Source organism: Molossus molossus, unplaced genomic scaffold, assembly GCF_014108415.1.
Source record: "Molossus molossus isolate mMolMol1 unplaced genomic scaffold, mMolMol1.p scaffold_m16_p_3, whole genome shotgun sequence".
NCBI lineage: Eukaryota > Metazoa > Chordata > Mammalia > Chiroptera > Molossidae > Molossus > Molossus molossus.
Window position 1 is genome coordinate 105,532,394 of NW_023425366.1, and position 20,424 is coordinate 105,552,817.

Below are 20,424 nucleotides of genomic sequence, written 5' to 3' on the forward strand. Positions count from 1 at the left end.
GTAGTTTCTATTAGTTTAGCTTATTTGCTTATTTCTTCTCTGGTATTTTGATGGCATTTTATAGTTTCTACATCAGATTTAAACTTTGTAAGAGGTAAATCGGTACCTCTAGATGTTTCCTCCTTTTTGAAATAGATGCATATTTATTATTGTATGTTATTGTTCTAGTTAGCTAAAGTTAGTTACTTAAGAGTGAATATATTTTTCATATATTGACTTGTTTTGTGTGACTTACGTTAGTTAGATGTAGTGGTGTGCTGAGACTGGTTCAAGCAAGCTTGTGACAGCATATTGTACTAATCTTTCTTCTTTGTTGTTCTCTTCTGCTTGTGTTATTTCAAAGTTTCTATTCTATAGCTCACTGATTCTATCCTCCATTTGTCCTGCTCTGATCTAGATGTTCTCTGTTGCATTTTCTATTTCATTCATTGAATTCTTAAGCTCCAGAAATTCTTTTGGGATAATTTTTATAAATTCTATCTCTTTATTACATTTCTCATTTTGCTCATGTATTGTTTTTGTGATTTTGTTGAGTCATCTTTCTGTGTTTTCTTATATTTCATTGAGTTTCATTAAAAAAGCTATTTTGAAATCTTTATCAGATAGATAGCAAAATCCCAAGCCTTTGATTTAACTATTAGAGAATTATTATCTTTTGGTAATACATTTCCTTGATTCTTCATGTTCGTTGGAGTTTTGCATTGCTGCTTTCACATTTGAAGTAGCAAACACATCCTTAAATCTTTATTAGTTACAGTCAGGTGCAATAAACTGCTTATTGGTTCCGTTGTATCTAGGGCTATCTATGACCTTGTATGATATCAGAGCTGTGCACTTCCTCCTCCCTACTGTGGAAAAAGTCTTAAGATTTTATTTCTTCTCTAGTTCTTAAAGCTCACATGATTGACTGCTGGAAACTTCCCTCTTTTCTGGAAAGCGTTTCTACAGGTCAGATTTTCCAGAAAGTGGTTTCTCCCGTGCTCACAGATCCTGGTCTGATTTTTCTGAGCACAATTCATTTGCCATATTTCACTCTTGCAACTGCACTTGGCAGTGTGCACCCAGAGCCGGCTGCAGAATGGGGAGATGTGTGAGTTTAGCACTTGCCCTTTGGAAGTGCTTACAGGCCCCGTTGGGGGTTGGGGGATCAGAAGCTGAAGTTCTCCCAGAATTTTATGAGTGAGCTTCCTGCTGAAGTCCTGAGCCTAGTCAGCAGGGACCATGACATTTTAACACACTTTGATATTTTTATCTTCCTCTTTCCCAATCTCCTCCCTCCCTCCACTTGTGGAATTTCTGCCTCAGTAATCTGGGTGCTGCTGGAGAAAAAATGTATTTCTCTGTGGTTGCTGGACACTTGCTTCCTTTGCCCTGTGGGAGTGATTGCTGCCAGTTATTTTAGTCCCAGACTGTGCTGCTTTGAGGGAAGGTAGGCAATGGCAAAGTTTTTCTTACCTTCTCCAAGGCATCCAAATTTATTATTTTTGCTGTGCTCCAATGGAATCTCCCATTCTGATTGCTGAAATTCTACAGATATTTTTTTATCTGTTGGTGTAAGCTCAAGTGACCATGCTCCAGTTTTTCCCTGACTGCATGAAAGAGAGTTTGGGCAGGTTTGCTGGCTTCTGCTGGTTCTACAGCTTGTAGGGAGGTGAGTCTGCCTATTGCCAGATGTGCATGCAGTTGGGCAAAAGTTCTCCTGGTTCCCTGGCTTGCGGTGCTGGCTTCCACAGATCCCACAGAGGTACCTTTGTTAGTGGATAGGTCAGATTTTTAGTTGTTCAAAAGTCTGGAAGTATTCACTGCTATAATTATGATGTCACAGTTCTGAAATTTTACATATAGTGAAACTTACTTTTATGGTGTATATTTGTGTGTTTTTTAAATTGAATGTATTGGGGTGACATCAGTTAATAAAATCATACAAGTTTCAAGTGTAGGTTTTTAAGTGGCATAGAGTTGTATATCCACTGTCTCAGTTGTGACATAGAACAGTTCTATCACATTCAGAAATTCTCTTGTGCTTTAGTCTATTCTTGTGCTGCTACCACACTGTATTATTTTAGCTTCATAATAAGACCTGACATAGGAAAAATATATCTCCTTGTTTTTCTTCAACATGTCTTCACCACTCTTGGTCCTTTGCACATCTATATACATATAAAAATTGGTTTCTGAAAGATCTCTTATCCTTTGAGACTACATGGAGGGACCTGGAAAGTATTATCCTAAGCAAAACAAGCCAAACAGAGAAAGACAAGTATCATATGATCTCACTTATTTGTGGAATATAATGAACATAACAGTCTGAGGAATGGGGTAGTCCCAGAGACATGGAAGTAGGGTACAGACTGACAATCCCCAGTAGAGGGGGTAGTGGGGGAGAGATAAACCACAGAACTTATATGCATGTATGCATGAACAATGGACATGGACAACAAAGCTGGGGACAGGGCAGGGAGGGAGGGAGAGGGGGGAATCAGTGGGGGGGAAAAGGAGAAACATCTGTAACAAAAATAAATAAATTAATTAATAAAAAAAATTGGTTTCTGATTGGGATTACATTGAATTGAAAGATCATCTCGCCATTTCTATAAACAATGTAAACCTTGGGCCTTTATTGCTTTGTCATTGTTACCTTTGTAAGAACATGTTATGCACATTTTTATTTATATGACAAACTATTGAGTACACATATTAACAATTTATTTAAACAGTAAAAATCTAGACTTCAGATGTTATTACTATGCTATGCTAAATGTTTAAATAATCATTTTTCAGCTACCAACCAATAATTGGCTACCTAGATGCTCAATTTGAGGCCTATTTTCAAGAAGAATTGAAAATTAAACGTTCCTTTGTTGACTACCATGATTCCCGTATCCACGTGTGCCTTTACTTCATTTCACCTACTGGACATTCTCTGAAGGCCCTTGATCTACTAACCTTGAAGAACATCGACAATAAGGTGTGTTTGGAAAATCCATCAGCCTGTCAATATTTGATAATTGTTTTGAGATAATACATGTCTTGAAGGCATTCTCGTACAGGAACTTCTTTTGTAATTTGTGTATATATAATATTATTTCTGTTCATTTTTGAAGCATTCCAATTAATTTCCTAAGAATACCATTACAAAACACCACAGACTGAAGGGTTTTAAACAACAGAAATTAATTTTCTCACAGTTCTTAAGGCTAGAAGTTCAAGATCAAGGTGTTGCCAAATCTCGTTTCTTCTGAAACATTTCCCTTTCCGTGGCAGATGGCTGCCTTCTCGCTGTGTTCTCACGGGATCTGTCCTTTATGAATATATCTGGGGTTTCTTTGTGTGTCCAAGGTTCCCCTTCTCATAAGGACACCGGTAAGATAGGATTAGAGCCCATTCTAATGGCCTTATTTTAACTTAATCACCCTTTAAAGATTATATGTCCAAATATAGCCCATTCTGAGATATTGGGGGCTAGGGCTTAAGCATATACGTGAGGGGGAGGAGAGACATACTCAACCCATAATAGCATTTGATAAATTTCGATCTTACCTTGCTTTCCAGAGAAATTTAATTAGAAAATACAATAGGATAATGAGATGCAGGTAAAAAATTTAAAATAAACATTTAGTTTTTCGTGTGAATAAATGATAGTTCGGATTGTAGGCATTTGCCCTTATTTATTTATTTATTTATTTATTTATTTATTTATTTATTTTTATCCTCACCCAAGGACATTTTTCCATTTTTTTGTTCAGATAGAGTGGGGAGGGAGAGAGAGAGAGAGAGAAACATCGACGTGAAAGGGACACATCGAGTGGTTTCCACCCACACGACCAACCAGGGCCAGGGACAAACTGCGGGAACCGAACCTGGGCCTCTCTGGACTACAGGCCGACGCTCTAACCGCTGAGCCAAACCGGCCAGGGCTTGCCTGTATTTTTGAAATAGAAATTACTCTATGGCATTCTAAAATAATCTCATTAACATTTATCTGATGCCACTGATGTTTTCAAACACGAAACAGGAGGCAGAATGCAACATGTGTTTTTTTCCATCCTTGGGTCAAGTTACATATGACAGAAACTTAAGTCGTGATATCCTTTTCTGCACTCAGCCCTGCTTAAACATCCTGTGTTCAACTTTATTCAGCTGTAGAGAGGAACAGTTCTAAAACTGGGTGAGGGCTGGGGAGGGGAGGCCTGACTTTTGCTATGTATTGTTCAAACTAGAAAGAAATTTTGAACTTAATCTCATATATCACCAAGTAGTTTAAAGAAGTTATAATTTAGTTAAAATTAAGAGTTGCCTTAATTTCTCATTTTGTAGTATATTCAATAAGCAGGGACATACACTTTTTTTTAGTTGTAATTTTTTTTCTTGAATTTTAGAGAAAGAGGAAGGGAGAGGTAGAGAGAGACAGAAACATCGTTGAGAAAGAACATTGATTGGCCACCTCCTGCATGCCCCCTACTGGGGATCGGGCCCACCACCTGGGAATGTGCCCTGACCAGGAATCGAACTGGTAACCTCTTGCTGCATGGGTCGATGCTCAACCACTGAGCCACACGGGCCGGGGGAGACACACAGTTTTATTTTTAATTTTTAGAGCATCTATAATCATCAAGTTATTTCCAGATACAGGAAACTGCTAATTTTGCAGGGACCATTACCTAATGGGGTGGGTATGACTGCTGTCTTCTCTCCCAGGTTGATCAGCTCTCCTTGCAATAAGTGACTTTTGTTTCTCAGGTCTGAACACTTGAGGAATGATTGACATGGAAAGTTTTCATTTCTATGTGTTAATGATTTGCTATCACAGGAGGGTATCTTTCCCCAGCTTTGTCACCAGTACAACCTAATGCATTTGTGTTAGACTTGAATCTATCTTAGCAGCTGTCTGCTTTCTACTGTGGGAGCTATTTTTTAAAATGATAAAATTAGACAAAATTTTGAACATCTTTGTTACAACATTGAAGTCTTAGATTGGAACAAGCGTTTTTTTTTTAAAAAATGTACTTTGAAGAATCTAAAACAAAAACAATATATTTAAAACTGACTTTTACTACTAATATCACAGAACTTGACATTGTACAGTTATGTTTTACAAGGTATCTTGTTGCAATAGTAATAAAACATTTTGGAATTTTGCATGTTGTTATTTTCTACAAAGTTCAATTAAGATGTAAATACAAGAAGACAGGAATAATTATATTTTAGAACTAGGAAGAAAATATTATGAATACATTTCAACCTCAAATATGCTATATAGCCTGGCCAATTTGGCTCATGTCGGCCTGAGGACTGTAGGGTCTCAGGTTCGATTTTGGTCAAGGGTGTGTACCTGGGTTGCAGGTTTGATCCTGGCCCTGGTCTGGGTTGTGTAGGAAGCAACCAATCGATGTTTCTCTCTCCCTCTCTCTCTCTCCCTTCTACTCTCTTTAAAAATCAATGGAAAACTTTCCTCTGGTAAGGATTAACAATAAAAATACTATATAAAAATAATTCCTTTTTATAAATTACAAATAAATATATTTGTAAGCAAGGTCCTGTATATACACCTATATACATTCAGGCTTTAGAGTAGGGGAACAAAAGAAAGTATTATTTCAGGTGGTCTTTGGAAAACACAAGCAAATCTATCTGCAAAAACATTTAGGTAGCCCTGGCCGGTTTGGCTCAGCGGTTAGAGCGCCAGCCTGCGGTCCTGAGAGACCCGGGTTCGGTTCCCGCTAAGGGCATGTACCTTGGTTGCAGTTTGTCCCCGGCTCTGGTCAGTTGTGCGGGTGGCAGTCACTCGATGTGTCCCTTCACATCGATGTTTCTCTCTCTCTCTCTGTTCCTCTCTCTCCCTCCCACTCTACCTGAACAAAAAATGGAAAAATGTCCTCGGGTGAGGATAAAAAAAAAAACAACAAAAAACATTTAGGTAGAGCAAGGATCTACTCAAATGAAACATTGATTAAGATGAATTTATGATGGTGATACAAGTGAAGGACAGGTAGAGGACAAATTGTTTTATAATTTTGATGAAAGGTTTCTTCTGCTTTTTAGCCATCAGTTAAATAAGAAGTCAAATTGTTAATGAATCGGCCCTGGCCGGTTTGCTAAGTGGTTAGAGCGTCGGCCTGTGGTCCAGAGAGACCCGAATTTAGTTCCCACTAAGGGCACGTACCTCGGTTGCAGTTTGTCCCCGGCCCTGGTTGGCGGTGCGGTGGCAGCCACTCAATGTGTCCCGTTCACGTTGATGTTTCTCTCTCTCTCTTCCTCTCTCTCCCTCCCACTCTGTCTGAACAAAAAATGGAAAAATGTCCTCGGGTGAGGATAAAAAAAAAATTGTTAATGAATTAAATAGACTACTTTATCTTACTACTTATATTTTACTAACTCCTGATGTGTTACAAATATAAGAAAGTTTGAGGCAATAACAAAAATTAAGACTTCTAAACATGAACTCACATAGAAATGTATCATCAAAAGTGCTGAGTATTTTGGAAGGCAGTTTTGTGAGGAAGGCATGATAGTGATTATCTAGTAATAGATATTTATTGTCAGATATTGTGAGATTTTGACTGTAAATCTTCCAAGATTAACAACAAATACTCAATGGTGAGATTTTGTTTCCTTTTTTCTTAATAGGTGAACATTATACCACTGATTGCCAAAGCAGATACAATTTCTAAAAATGATATACAGACATTTAAGTATAAGATAATGAATGAATTGATTAGTAATGGCATCCAGATATACCAGTTCCCAACAGATGACAAAACTACTGCTCAAGTGAACTCCGCAATGAATGTAAGTGTCTATTAAATATTAATTATATTTTACATGTGGGAATCAAATATAATTTATAAGTAACAATATTAGTATTATACTGTCACTTGTCTCTGACCAAAAGACTATAAATAAATTATTTTTCTAAAATCCAGTGTAAAAATGTTTTACTTTACTTTTTAAAAAATATTTTAAATTGATTTTTAGAGAGAGAGAGAAACATCGATCGGCTGCCTCCTGCACACCCCTAATGGGGATCGAGCCCAAAACCTGGGCATGTGCCCTGATGGAATCAAACCGGGACCTCTCAGATCATGGGATGATGCTCGGTCCACTGAGCCACACTGGCCGGGCTGTTCTATAATTATAATTTAGTTGTAATGTTGAAGTGATTGTGGGAGGAGGTGAGCAGAGAGTTTACCTGCTCCACTATCTTGTCAGGCCTCCCATACCCCATTTATTTTAAGATATCAAAAACTAAATGAATTTCTGAATTAAAGAGTAAGTAATGTAAAATTTATATTTATTCTTCTGTATTGTATTTTTTTTTTTAGAACTTGTCTTAAAGATTTTGTTCTCCTTTACCTAATAGTACATCAAGGAACACATAGGGAGTAATTTTTCATGAAGACCAATTAATAGACTACTGTGAATTATTAAATATTTAACATAATGCTTAATAACTTTTATCTTAGACATTGTATATCAGTTCTTCTGTTCAGGCAGACCAGCTGTATAACTTCTGACCAATCAAACGTTGCACAGCCTGCCTCTGCATCCTGTTCACAACTTTGTCCTTACGCATAGCTGCCCTCCGGCTTAGCTTAGCTTCTTCCCGAATCGCCCTTGGTTGACCTCGTTTTCAGACTTCCCCTGCCTCTCCCCATTGAGCAATCAAAGTGACCCTTTCACTGTATTTCGGACTCTTATATATGTACATATATGAATACGTATATATAATATAGAACATTATTTATTAATATAATTTATGTTGTATATTTGTTAACTAATTATTATAGTTATAGTTATTCTCAAATTTTTTTTTGTCTTTTAACTTTCTACTGGAGTTAAAAGTGATTTGTAGCCCTGACCAGTTTGGCTCAGCGGTTAGAGCGTTGGCCTATGGTCCAGAGAGACCCCGGTTCGGTTCCCGCTAAGGGCATGTACCTTGGTTGCAGTTTGTCCCCGGCCCTGGTTGGGTCATGTGGGTGGCAGCCACTCGATGTGTCCCTTTCACGTCGATGTTTCTCTCTCTCTCTTTCTCTCTCTCCCTCCCACTCTATCTGAACAAAAAATGTCCTCAGGTGAGGATAAAAAAAAAAGTGATTTGTACATTATTTTCTTGACATTATCTTTGTGTTCCAGGTTAAATATAATGTGAGAAAAAATATGTCTGCTAAAAATCTTTTCTCTTTGTATTTCCTAGAGAAGAATGTCTTGGTTTAGGCTCTGATCAGTAGATAGTTTTCAGGACCCGACATTAATGTTTGCAGAAATCACGGTGCGCATATTTACTGCCAAGTCATAAAATCTGAGGCAGGGTAGATCCCTTGTTTGAATAAGCTTATTATGCTATTCTCGTCTCTGCTGTTTCCATAACAGAAATAAGAGTAATAGTGTATGTCATGGAGGTATAAGGGAACATGATTAAAATGGTTTTTCCTTTATAGGAACACTTACCTTTTGCTGTAGTGGGGTGTATGGAAGAGGTGAAAGTTGGAAAAAGGATGGTCAGAGGCCGTCAGTACCCTTGGGGAGTTTTACAAGGTAATTATTGTGACAGTGGGCAGGCTTGCTCTGGACTGGTTATGTATATGTACATATATACGTTGTATTTATAGTATACCTTATACGTCCTATATGTATAATGTGTATATATTATCATAGTCTCAAAATATAATTTTAACTTGAGCCAAAGTTAAAATTAGTAACTGTTTACTAAAGAGTAAAATTAGTGACTGTTGCTAAATAGTAAATTAACATTTACTAATGAGGAGCACAGATTCTGTTTCATTTAGGCTAATGCTTACTTTGATTATGATTTATTCTCATAGGAGTTTGTTGGATGGTGCTTTAGGCAAAAATCCGCAGAGGCTGGACAGAACCTCCTCATTTACACGTTTTCCATCTGCGCATTATCTCCCTATGCACGAACCATCGCTTTCAGAATGTTGGAAAGCGCTGTGCACAAAGAACTTTGAACATATTGAAACCTAAATGCTAGTGTTTAAAACATGTTAGATAAGTTAATTACTACCTAATTTATGAAACATTTTAAAGCTAGATAAAATGGTAAAAGATAAAAGAATTGTGAATTATTTTTAAAATAAAGAAATATAATTTACCTTTGGATTATACCTAGACATTCGTATTCGTTATCTAGCACTGTGACTTGGAATATTGTAATAGCCAATCATCATCTATCATCTAGTTTATATGCTTGTAATACAATTATTGGGGATTGGATTATCTCTACTGTACTAGTTTCCAAATGTTGTTTTTTTAATTGACATGTTAGAAAATTTTAAATTTAGGAGACATAGTTCAAGAGAGCATATTTTAATGAATATTAAATTTGGTTACAATGTCAAACACAATATGTTGTGCTCAGTCCTCTGCCTGTGACAAACACAGGGAAGAGCCATGTGAATTTATTGATTTATTTTGAATATTGACTAATTCAGTCCCATAAATATCTTGTGTAAATAAAATATGATAAGCATGTGTAATTATAAAGAGCTTTATGTTAGCAAGATTTAATTTTTTTTTTTTTATCCTCACCTGAGGACATTGTTTTTGATATTTTGTTCAGATAGAGTGGGAGGGAGAGAGAGAGAGAGAAACATCAACGTGAAAGGGACACATTGAGTGGCTGCCACCCACACGACCCAACCAGGGCCGGGGACAAACTGCAACCGAGGTACGTGCCCTTAGCGGGAACCGAACCTGGGTCTCTCTGGACCGCAGGCCGATGCTCTAACCGCTGAGCCAAACCGGCCAGGGCTAATTTAATGAAATTATTTACTTTAGTGAAATTATATTAATTCTTTGTTAGCACTCTGTAAAATACCTTGAGGGTAGTTTGTAAACTACTAACATAATTATTAGTGAAAACTTATGCCAGATAGTCATATACTATAACATGTTATTTTACTGTTTAATATTTATTCTTTAGCTAAAAAATTTAAAGAACTTTTCTGGTCTGTTAATAAACTGTGACTATAATTGGTATGTACCATAGAAATATAGTTTCATGGTTAAAACAATTTTAGCTTTTAATCAGAATAATCTCTCAGCTGTTATATTTTTTAAATATGCTTTTATTGATTTTTTTAAAGAGAGAAGAAGGGAGAGAGAGAGAGAAACATTGATCTGCTGCCTCCAGCACGCCTCCCACTGGGGATCGAGCCCACAACCCGGGCATGTGCCCTGACTGGGAATCAAACTGGGACCTCTCAGATCATGGGATGGTGCTCAGTCCACTGAGCCACACTGGCCAGGCATCTTAGCTGTTATTTTCAATGCACACATTTATTCAATAAAACTTATTGAGTACCAGAGATTGATAATGTGTTGGGGCTTTATTATTTCTTTGTCCAGTGGAAAATGAAAATCACTGTGACTTTATTAAGCTCCGGGATATGCTTCTATGTACAAATACGGAAAACCTGAAAGAACAAACCCACACTCAGCACTATGAACGTTACAGGCGCTTCAAACTGCAGAAAATTGGCTTTACTGATGTGGGCCCAGACAACCAGCCAGTTAGGTGAGTAGAGATCTCTCTAGAACAAGCTAATGGGTGGTTTCCCAACTCCCTACAATCATGAGATACAATCATTTGGGAATGAGAATAACTGTACTTGTCATATCACGTGTTATTCTGAATGTTATGTTTTTTAAAAATCATCTTCAGACTTAGAGCAACACAATGCCAGGGCTCGTTTATATGCTAAATTATGTGTACCCAATATGTGTATATGCTAAAGTGTATATACAAAAGAGAAGTTCAGAGAAGAAGTTGACAAATATTAGTGAAGATTGACAAAGGTTGGCCAGGGAAATTGGGAAGGATGAAAAGAAAATCGAGGACTGGACGAAGGACAAAGGAAAAGCGGCACTGTAATGTCACGGAAGCCAGGTGAAAATAGTTGGACAGCAGGTGTATTTAGCTGTATTGAAGAGGAACAGGAGTTTGTGCTGCAAGAGTATAACAGTTGTATTCATTTTGGTACTCTGAGGACAACCAAAATTGAACCGACTGTCATAAATGAATCACATAAATGAGAGGTTCCCCAAAATTTTGTGAAAGGATATAAAGAAGTGTGATGTAATAAAAAGTGGTGGGAGCAAGAAATCAGTTTTCAAAGTTGTAGTACTCTTTATATATAGTCTCTATATACTCTTTTTTGGGAAAAAAAAAGGATTTTAGAAAGAGAGGAAGGAGAGAGAGTGAGAGAGAGAGAGATTTGTTGTTCCACTTATTTATGCATTCATTGGTTATTTCTTGTCTGCCCTGACTGAGGATCGAACCCACAACTTTGGTGCATTGGGATGATGCTTTAATGAACTGAGCTACCCGGTCAGGGCTATATTCTCTATATACTCTGTATTTAGTATTGCAACTACCTCATTTTTACATCTAATGATACAGAAATTTCCATTTCTATACATGGGAGAATATTGGTAAATGTTCTTACATGGGACTTAATATATAGTATCTATTTTTACATGTTTATTTATATTTGCATTTTAATATGAAAGTAATAAAAATTTCTTTTTAGTTTTCAAGAGATTTATGAAACCAAAAGACAGGAGTTCTATGATCAATGCCAGAGGGAAGAAGAAGAGTTGAAACACAAGTTTATGCAGCGAGTACAGGAGAAAGAAATAACATTTAAAGATGCTGAAAAAGAAGCAAGTACTTCTAGTTTGATATAGTTTGTATTCATTTTTAGATGACCTGTTAATTTGGGGTATTTATTTATTTAGTTAGTTAATCCTCACCTGAGGATATTTTTTCCGTTAATTTTTAGATAGAGTGGGAGGGAGGGAGGAGGAGGAGAGAGAAACATTGATGTGAGGGGTCTAAGCGCCGACGCTCTAACTGCTGAGCCAAACCAGCCAGAGCTAATATGGGGTATTTAATCTCAAGAATTTAGTTAGTGTTTTTGAAGACTACTTGCTATTTTTCAAAAAGTAGCTATTTACCATATAGATTTTGAATATAACCTTTAAAAAATTATAGTCTGTAATTTTTTCTAGAGCATTTGGAGAATTTTTTTTTTTTTTTATCCTCACCCGAGGACATTTTTCCATTTTTTGTTCAGGTAGAGTGGGAGGGAGACAGAGGAACAGAGAGAGAGAGAGAGAAACATCGATGCGAAAGGAACACACTGAGTGGCTGCCACCCGCACGACCGACCAGGGCCGGGGACAAAGTGCAACCGAGGTACGTGCCCTTAGCGGGAACCGAACCCGAGTCTCTCAGGACTGCAGGCCGACGACGCTCCAACCGCTGAGCCAAACCGGCCAGGGCTTTTTTTTTTAATATTAATCCTCACCCAAGGATATTTTTTCATTGATTTTTAGAGAGAGTGAAAGGGAGGGAGAGGGAGAGAGAGAGGAACAGAAAGAGAGACAGAAATATTGACGTGAGAGAGACACATCTACTGGTTGCCTCCCGAGCAGCCCCTACCAGGTGTAGGGTGTAGAACCTGAAACCCAGGAGGGTGCCCTTGCCTGGGCCTCAAACCCCAGAGAGACCCTTTGGTCTGAGAACCAACACTCTAACTGCTGAGCCAAACCATCCAGGGTAAGAATTTTCTTTTAATAAGCCCTAAAATAAATTTGTAAAACTTTATTTTATTTATAATTTGAATTGTCATGCATAAAGTTTAATTTATAACAAACTCAAGCTATTGATTTCTGTGAAGTCATATGCTTTCTAACACTACTACTGCATTAGAAACATTTCCACACTTTTATAAGTAAGCAGGTAAATGTTGACTAATGCAAGTCTTGGTTAATTAAAGAACTTTTATTTTACTTATTTTAAAAATTTTTTGTTGATCCTCACCTGAGGATATTTTTCCATTGGCTTTTTTAGATAGAGTGGAAGAGAGGGAGGAAGAGAGAAAGAGAGAGAAACATCGATGTGAAAGAGATACATCAATTGGTTGCCTCCTGCGCAACCCAGACTGGGGCTGGGATCGAACCCGAAACCCTTTGGTCCTAGGGCTGACGCTCTAACTGCTGAGCCAAACTGGCCAGGGCTAACTAAAAAACTTTTAGTTGGTGAGTTATGTGGGTTACTTTTTCATTTTATTCCATTTTGTTTCCAAGGAAATGGAAAAAGAGGTTACTAATATAATTTTGATTATTTGCCACTGATAGTTTTTGGCAAAGAAATATATTAGGGGAATCATAGATGTTTTTCTGTCATATGAGTGTGGTTTCAATGTAAGAATATTTAGTTTTAGTAGGTAAATTGGAATATAAACTTTCCCCCCATAGAAACAAGGTAATGAACAGGTGCTATATACCAGATGTCTTAGTTAGGGACAACTAAACCGTAAGTAACAGGAATTCCATTAGGTAAAAAAAGATGCGTATTTTTGCATGTGCCTGTTCTGTGGCTCCAGTGCCACTTGGAGAGACTCTTTCCTCTAGTGATTGCCTTTGCTTCTTTGTCAAAGATCAGTTGGCCCTGGCCGGTTTGGCTCAGCAGTTAGAGCGTCAGCCTGTGGTCCGGAGAGACCCGGGTTCAGTTTCCGCTAATGGCATGTACCTCGGTTGCAGTTTGTCCCCGGCCCTGGTTGGTCGTGCGGGTGGCAGCCACTCGATGTGTACCTTTCACGTCGATGTTTCTCTCTCTCTCTCTTCCTGTCTCTCCCTCCCACTCTATCTGAACAAAAAATGGAAAAATGTCCTTGGGGTGAGGATAAAAAATAAAGATCAGTTGACTAGGTATATGTGCATTTATTTCTAGGCTATTTTGTTGCATTGATCTATTTTTCTATTCTTTTTTTTTTTTTTAAATCCTCACCCGAGGATATATATTTTTCTATTTATCTTCAGTTAGAGTGGGAAGGAGGGAGAGAGAAGGAGAGAGAGAGAAACATCGACGTGAGAGGGACACATTGACTGGTTGCCTTCCACACACCCTGACCAGGGCCGGGGACCAACCACAGCCAAGATATGTGCCCCTGACTGGAGTCGAATCTGACTCTGGTCCACAGGCTAATGCTCTAACTGCTGAGCCAAACCGATCAGGACTATTTTCCTATTCTTTCACCAATATCACATTGTCTTGTTACTGTAGCTTTAGTCAGATTACTGTACCCAGTCTTGAAGTTGAGTAGCATCAGTCCTCCAACTTTGTCCTCCTTCAATATTGTGTCCGCTATTCTGGGCTTTTTGTTTTACCATATAAACTTTAGAATCAATTTGTTAATATATAAAAAAAAAACTTGCTGGGATTGAGATTGGGATTGAATTGAATCTCTAAATTATGTGGGAAGAATTAACATCTTGACAATATGTAGTCTTTCTATCTACGAACGTGGAATATCCATTTATTTAGTTCTCTGAGTTTTACATTTTTAAATTTATTGATTGATTTTTATTTTTTATTTTTATTTATTTTTAACCTTTATTGTTGAATGTAGAATGTATTACAGATGTTCCTCATTTTTCCCCCATTGACCCCCTCCTCCCACCCCCCTCCTACCTCCCTCCCACTTTTTCCCACTCTATTGTCTGTGTCCATTGGTTGTGCATATAAGTTCTTTGGTTTATTTCTTCCCACCCCCCCCAACCCCTTTCCCTTTGAGGTTTGTCAGTCCAGCAATGAATTTGTACTTCTTAATCTCTTCACCTTTTATTGATTGATTTTTAGAGAGAGAAACACTGATGTGTGGTTCCAATTATTTATGCATTCAACGGTTGCTTCTCGTATGTGCCCTGACCAGAGATGGAACCTATAACCTTGGCATATCGGTCTGACACTAACCAGCTGAGCTACCTGGCCAGGGCTTGTCTCTGATTTTTAAAATCAGAATTTTGTAGTTTTTCTCATATGGATCTTGTATATATTTTGTTAGATTTATACCAAAGTAGTTCATTTTGCGGGAGTGCTAATGCTTCTACTTGTTAATTGCTGATATATAAAAAAGCAATTAACCTTTTTGAAATTTTTGAAATTAATTTTTTCTATCTTCACCCGAAGACATTTATGCATTTATCTTCAGATAGAGTGGGAGGGAGAGAGGGAGGAAGAGAGAGCGAGAAATGTCGATGTGAGAGAGACTCATCAAGTGGCTGCCACCCACACAACCCCACCCAGGGCTGGGGACAAACTGCAACCGAGGTACGCGCCCCCAGCGGGAACCGAACCCGGGTCTCCCAGGACCGCAGGCCAATGCTCCAACTGCTGAGCCAAACCGGCCAGGGCCCCTTTGACATTTTATATAATACTCATTTGGGGTGATGAATTCCTTTAGCTTTTTCTTGTCTGGAAAGCTCTTGATCTGTCTGTCCTTCAATTCTAAATGATAGCTTAGTAATCTTGGTTGTAGGTCCTTGCTTAGAAAAGCAATTCACCTTTGAATATTAACATTGTATCCTGCAACCTTGCTATAATATCATTAGTTCCAGGAGGGGTGTGTGCGTGTGTGTGTGTGTGTGTGTGTGTGTGTGTGTGTGAATTTTTTTGCATTTTCTACATTGGTGATCATGTTACCTGTGAAAAAGACAGTTTTATGTCCTCCTTCCCAATCTGTATATATTTTATTTCCTTCTGTTGTATTGCATTAACAAGGACTTCCAGTGCAATATTGAAAGGGAGTAGTAGAGGGGACACCCTTGTCTTGTATCTGTTTTGGGGGAAAACTTCAGGCTTTTCACCAGAGTAGTTAATATTTGAAAAGTATAAGTATTAGGATGAAGTTTAGCTTTCTCTGATTTCTACTCTCACTCTCCCACCTTTAAGAGAAACATTTTCTCAGTGATTTTTGCCATCACTTACAGATCCCACTCTCTCACATCCCAGCCTTTCCGGTCATTCTTCTTACCATTGTCTCTAGATGCTCATTTGCTTCTTAGGGCTAAAGATGTAATTTCCAAGAGACACCTGACTCCAGGAGAGGAAAAAAGAACCTTTGTTTAGAACCATGATCTCAACCTTCGCTGCGCACGAGAATCACCTGGGGAATGTTTTAAAGCTCTGATGCCCGGGTTTCAGCTCCAGGTTGTCTGACGTAATTGATCTTGGTGCAGCCTGAACACTGAGCTCACTGGATAATTCTAACGACACCTGGGATCGAAAACCCCTGGCGTTCACACAGTGTTTGTGTTCTTCACAGACATATACGCCAGATGATTAATATTGTCGCCTATTTATTTTTCAAGAAGTTAAGCTGCAAATAAACTTGCCCTTTATAGTTTTATGCCATGCCAGCCATAGCTTTATTTTTAAAAAGTGTTTTTATTGATTCTAGAGAGAGAGAAAGGGAGAGGGAGAGAGAAACATCAGCGTGAGAAAGAAACACCAATTGTCCACCTCCTACACATGTCCCTTCAGGGGATCGAGCCCACAACCTGGGCATGTGCCCTGACCAGGAATGAAGCCGGCGACCTTTCGGAGCACAGGGCCACATTCAGCCAACTGAGCCAACCAGCCAGGGTGCCGTACAAGCCATAGCTAGTTTTGGTTGTTTGTTTTTTAATCCTTACCTGACGATATTTTTTCCATTGATTTTCAGATAGAGTGGGAGGGAGGGAGGGAGAGAGAGAGAGAGAAATATTGATGTGAGAGAGACACATCAATTGGTTGCCTCCAGCATGACCCCAACCAGAGCCAGGGATTGAACTGCAATCAAGGAACGCGCCCTTGACCAGAATCAAACCCGTGACTCTTTGGTCTGAGGGCTGACGCTCTAACCACTGAGCAAAACCAGTCAGGGCGAGCCATAGCTTTAAAACACAGCCCTGGCTGGTTTGGCTCAGCGGTTAGGACACTGGCCTGCAGACCAGGGAGTCTCAGGTTCGATTCCGGCCAAGGGCACGTACCTCAGTTGCAGTTCATCCCTGGGTGGCAACCAATCGGTGTGTCTCTCTCACATCAATGTTTCTCTCTCTTTCCCCCTCCCACTCTGAAGATAAATGTAAAAACATCCTCGAATGAGGATTAAATAAATAAATAAATACATAAACTAAAAAAAAAAACCACATGCCTCCTCTGATGCATACAAGCAATCCATATGTTGTCGAATTAAGTCGTGTTGAAGACCTAGACCCAACTCTAACGGAATCCAAGATGATATCATCTCTTTAATATCACTAATTTGATTTATTTTAAATCCCACAGATTCAATAAGACCTCACAAGTAAATGAGAAGTAGCTGAATGGGGTCCTTGAAGATTTTTCTTTCTTTCTATAATTATGCTAATTTCACGTAAGAAAATTATGACTTTCAGAAGGTCTTTATCAATTAAAGTCTCAGCAGTTGTTTCATAAAACATGATATATTTCCATGTGTGTATTTGTAGTGAGCATGAATTTATCAAATCTTACTTGAGGAGATTTGTGGGGAAGCGTAGAGTGAGGAAATACCCCTCATTTGGAAAAACTAAGTATTTTAAAAATTGAGTGTTGTTTATAGCTGTAGGTTTTATTTGGTTCAATGGGGACACTAGTTAAAGAATGAAAAATTTTTCTATCTGAATATTAATTTTAAACGTCATATTTTGAGATGGTTATTAAGATCAAGCTCTACTCTGATGATGAGCATACGTTTGATAACCAGGCAAAAAGACGACCGTGTTCCTGGGACATCCACACATTGTGCCTTGAGTCACCCTTGAATCTCTGTTTTACAGCTTCAGGACAAGTTTGAGCATCTTAAAAGAATCCAGCAAGAGGAGATGATAAAACTTGAGGAGGAGAGAAGACAATTGGAAGAAGAAATAATCATTTTTTATAAAATGAAGGCTGGTTGTGAAATATTACAGAGTCAGTGTCTGGCCAATGTGAAAAAGGACAAAGATCGGAAGAAATAGTTCTCTCTTCCCGTTGTCTGCCGTGGAGCCCTGTCTCTCTTGATCCTACCTTCCAGTGAGAGTGTCTTCGTAGCACTTAACTCTGATTAAAGTTCTACTAATTTTGAAAATGTGTCTGATTATTGTATATTTTCCCCAACTCTTAAGAGCAGGCACCTTACCCGGCTGGTGTGGCTCAGTGGTTGACCATCGACCCATGCACCAAGAGGTCGCCAGTTCAATTCCCAGTCAGGGCACACGCCCGATCCCCAGTGGGGGGCATGCAGGAGGCAGCCAGTCGATGTTCTCTCCAATCGATGCTTCTATCTCTCTCTCCCTCTCCCTTTACCTCTCTCTAAAATCAATAAAGGAAAAAAAAAAAAACACAAATAAAGAGAGCAGGCACCTTGACCCCCTTGTTAGCTGCTGCTGTATCCTCCACATTAGAACAGAGATTAGCACAGAGTTGGCACTCAATAAATATTTGCTAAAATGAAAATAAAAGCAAAGAAATACATGGCGCAGTGTAAAAAGCGTTGATTAGCTGTGAAGCATGGCACTGTGAAGCATTAGCTTTTAGCATGGCACTGCCTGTGGCACAGGGTACAAGTAAGGTGGGTTGTGTTTTTATTTTATTTATTTTTTATCCTCACCCGAGGATATTTTTCCATTCTTTGTACAGATAGAGTGGGAGGGAGAGAGAGGAAGGGAGAGAGAGAGAGAGAAACATCGACGTGAAGGGACACATCGAGTGGCTGCCACCCGCACGACCAACCAGGGCCGGGGACAAACTGCAACCGAGGTACGCGCCCTTAGTGGGAACCGAACCCAGGTCTCTCCGGACCGCAGGCCGACGCTCTAACCGCTGAGCCAAACTGGCCAGGGCAGTGGGTTGTGTTTTTAAATCTAAGTATAGCCCTTCGGCTGCAGCTTGGCTCAGTCCAGCTCCAGATGCTGACAAACTTCAGGGTTAGTGCTGGAAAGACAGAATCGTGGTGCTTGAAAGAAGCTTCTCAAGTAGATAAGGTGTATTGGAACATGTGATGGTTCCAATATGCAAAATAGAGGCTTCTGGTTTTTTTGCGCCTTTCCTGGTAAGAGCAGGGGTGAGTTCTGAGGTGCCAAATATCTGTAAGAACATATGTCTGCCCCACAGGGAATTTCCACAGAATTCAATTCCATTATTTAAAGTTTTCTACCCAGCAGCCCCAGCCTACAGCTTGACACAGGAACCAGACTAGCTATTCTATACCTCTCAGTCCGTGGGATGACGCCCAATCCACTGAGCCACACCGGCCAGGCATAGTTAGGTTTTTCTAAAAAGTACTTAAAAGCTCTGTGGTGCACAATGTATTTCAGTGATTGGAAGGGATGTCTATTCAGTAATGCATGTCGGGTAGGGTTTAAGAACATTTGAAGCAAGCATTTTCAAGCAAAACTACTTGCAAGCTGCATTTAGTATAATGTTATTTCAGGGAACAGAGGTGATACTCATTCTGCAGTGCATGTAGTGACGTATTTAAGAACACTTCTAATAGAGTCAAGTGTCTAAAAACATTTGTAAGGAAGATATTTCTATAAGCTCGACTTGCAAATTATGTTCAGACCAGTTATATTACTGAATAAATGTAATTCCTATTTTGTGATGCATGTAATGAAGTGTTTAAGAATGTGTGTAACAAAGCTGTTTCTAACAACTTTAATGCAAAATACGTTCAGAATAGTTTTAAATCAGTGAGTGGAAATGGGCCCTGTGGTGTCGTGTATGAGCGATTGAGAATATTGGCAGTAATGCTGTCTCAAGCTGCACTGACAACTGTGCTATATCAGTGAATGGAAGTGACACCCATTGTGTAATAAATGTAGTGATTCAGTTCACATTTTATAAATATGCTTCTTACGAATGTTCTTGGGAAGCTGGTTTCAGACCAGGGTTATATAGACAAATAGAAGTAATCCCAGTCTCTGATGTACGTAGAAAGTGTTTGATAACATTTGTAATAAAGATATTTCTAAAAATGCTACTTGCGAGCTGCATTCATACCAGGGTTCTATCAATAAAAGGAATTGATCCTGATTCTGTAATGCGCACAGTGACTTGTTGAAGAACACTCGTAATGAAGATGTTCTAATTCTGATACTTGCATGCTGCATTCAGACCGGCGTCATATCAACGAATGTAACCTCATTCCGTACTGCAAGTAGGGCAGTGTTTCGGAGAAGTTGTAACAGAGCGATTTCTACAAGCACAACTTGTAGGCTCTGCTGTTCCGGTGTTTTATCAGTGCAGGGAAGTACTCCCCATACTCGTATACATATAATGAGGTGTTTACGAACACTTGCAATGATGTTTATAGAGCATGCTAATGGCAAACTACACTGAGACCGGTGTTTTATCGGTCAGTGTAAATGGTCCCATTCTGTATGCAGCCATTGAAGTGTTTAAGTGCACTTTTAATAAATTGTTTCTAAAAATGCCACTTGCCAACTATAATTAGATCACTGTTATATCAGTGAAAGGGCATGATAGTGATGTATGTATTGAATCTGTAATGCATGTAGTGAATTCTTAATGCATTTCTAAGAACACTATTTGCAAGCTGCAATCAAAGCAGTT

General features: G+C 38.8%; 1 protein-coding gene across 1 annotated transcript in view; it reads left to right on the forward strand.

Annotated features, from left to right (window-relative positions):
- SEPTIN14 (septin 14) overlaps positions 1 to 17,828 on the forward strand; it is a 38,076-nt gene extending 20,248 nt beyond the window's left edge. Inside the window, exons 5-10 of the mRNA XM_036279620.1 lie at positions 2,782 to 2,968; positions 6,628 to 6,789; positions 8,439 to 8,535; positions 10,369 to 10,537; positions 11,553 to 11,685; positions 17,649 to 17,828. Of these exons, the coding sequence (XP_036135513.1) occupies positions 2,782 to 2,968; positions 6,628 to 6,789; positions 8,439 to 8,535; positions 10,369 to 10,537; positions 11,553 to 11,685; positions 17,649 to 17,828 (928 nt within the window). The remainder of the gene's footprint in view (positions 1 to 2,781; positions 2,969 to 6,627; positions 6,790 to 8,438; positions 8,536 to 10,368; positions 10,538 to 11,552; positions 11,686 to 17,648) is intronic.
- Positions 17,829 to 20,424: the final 2,596 nt, after the last annotated feature.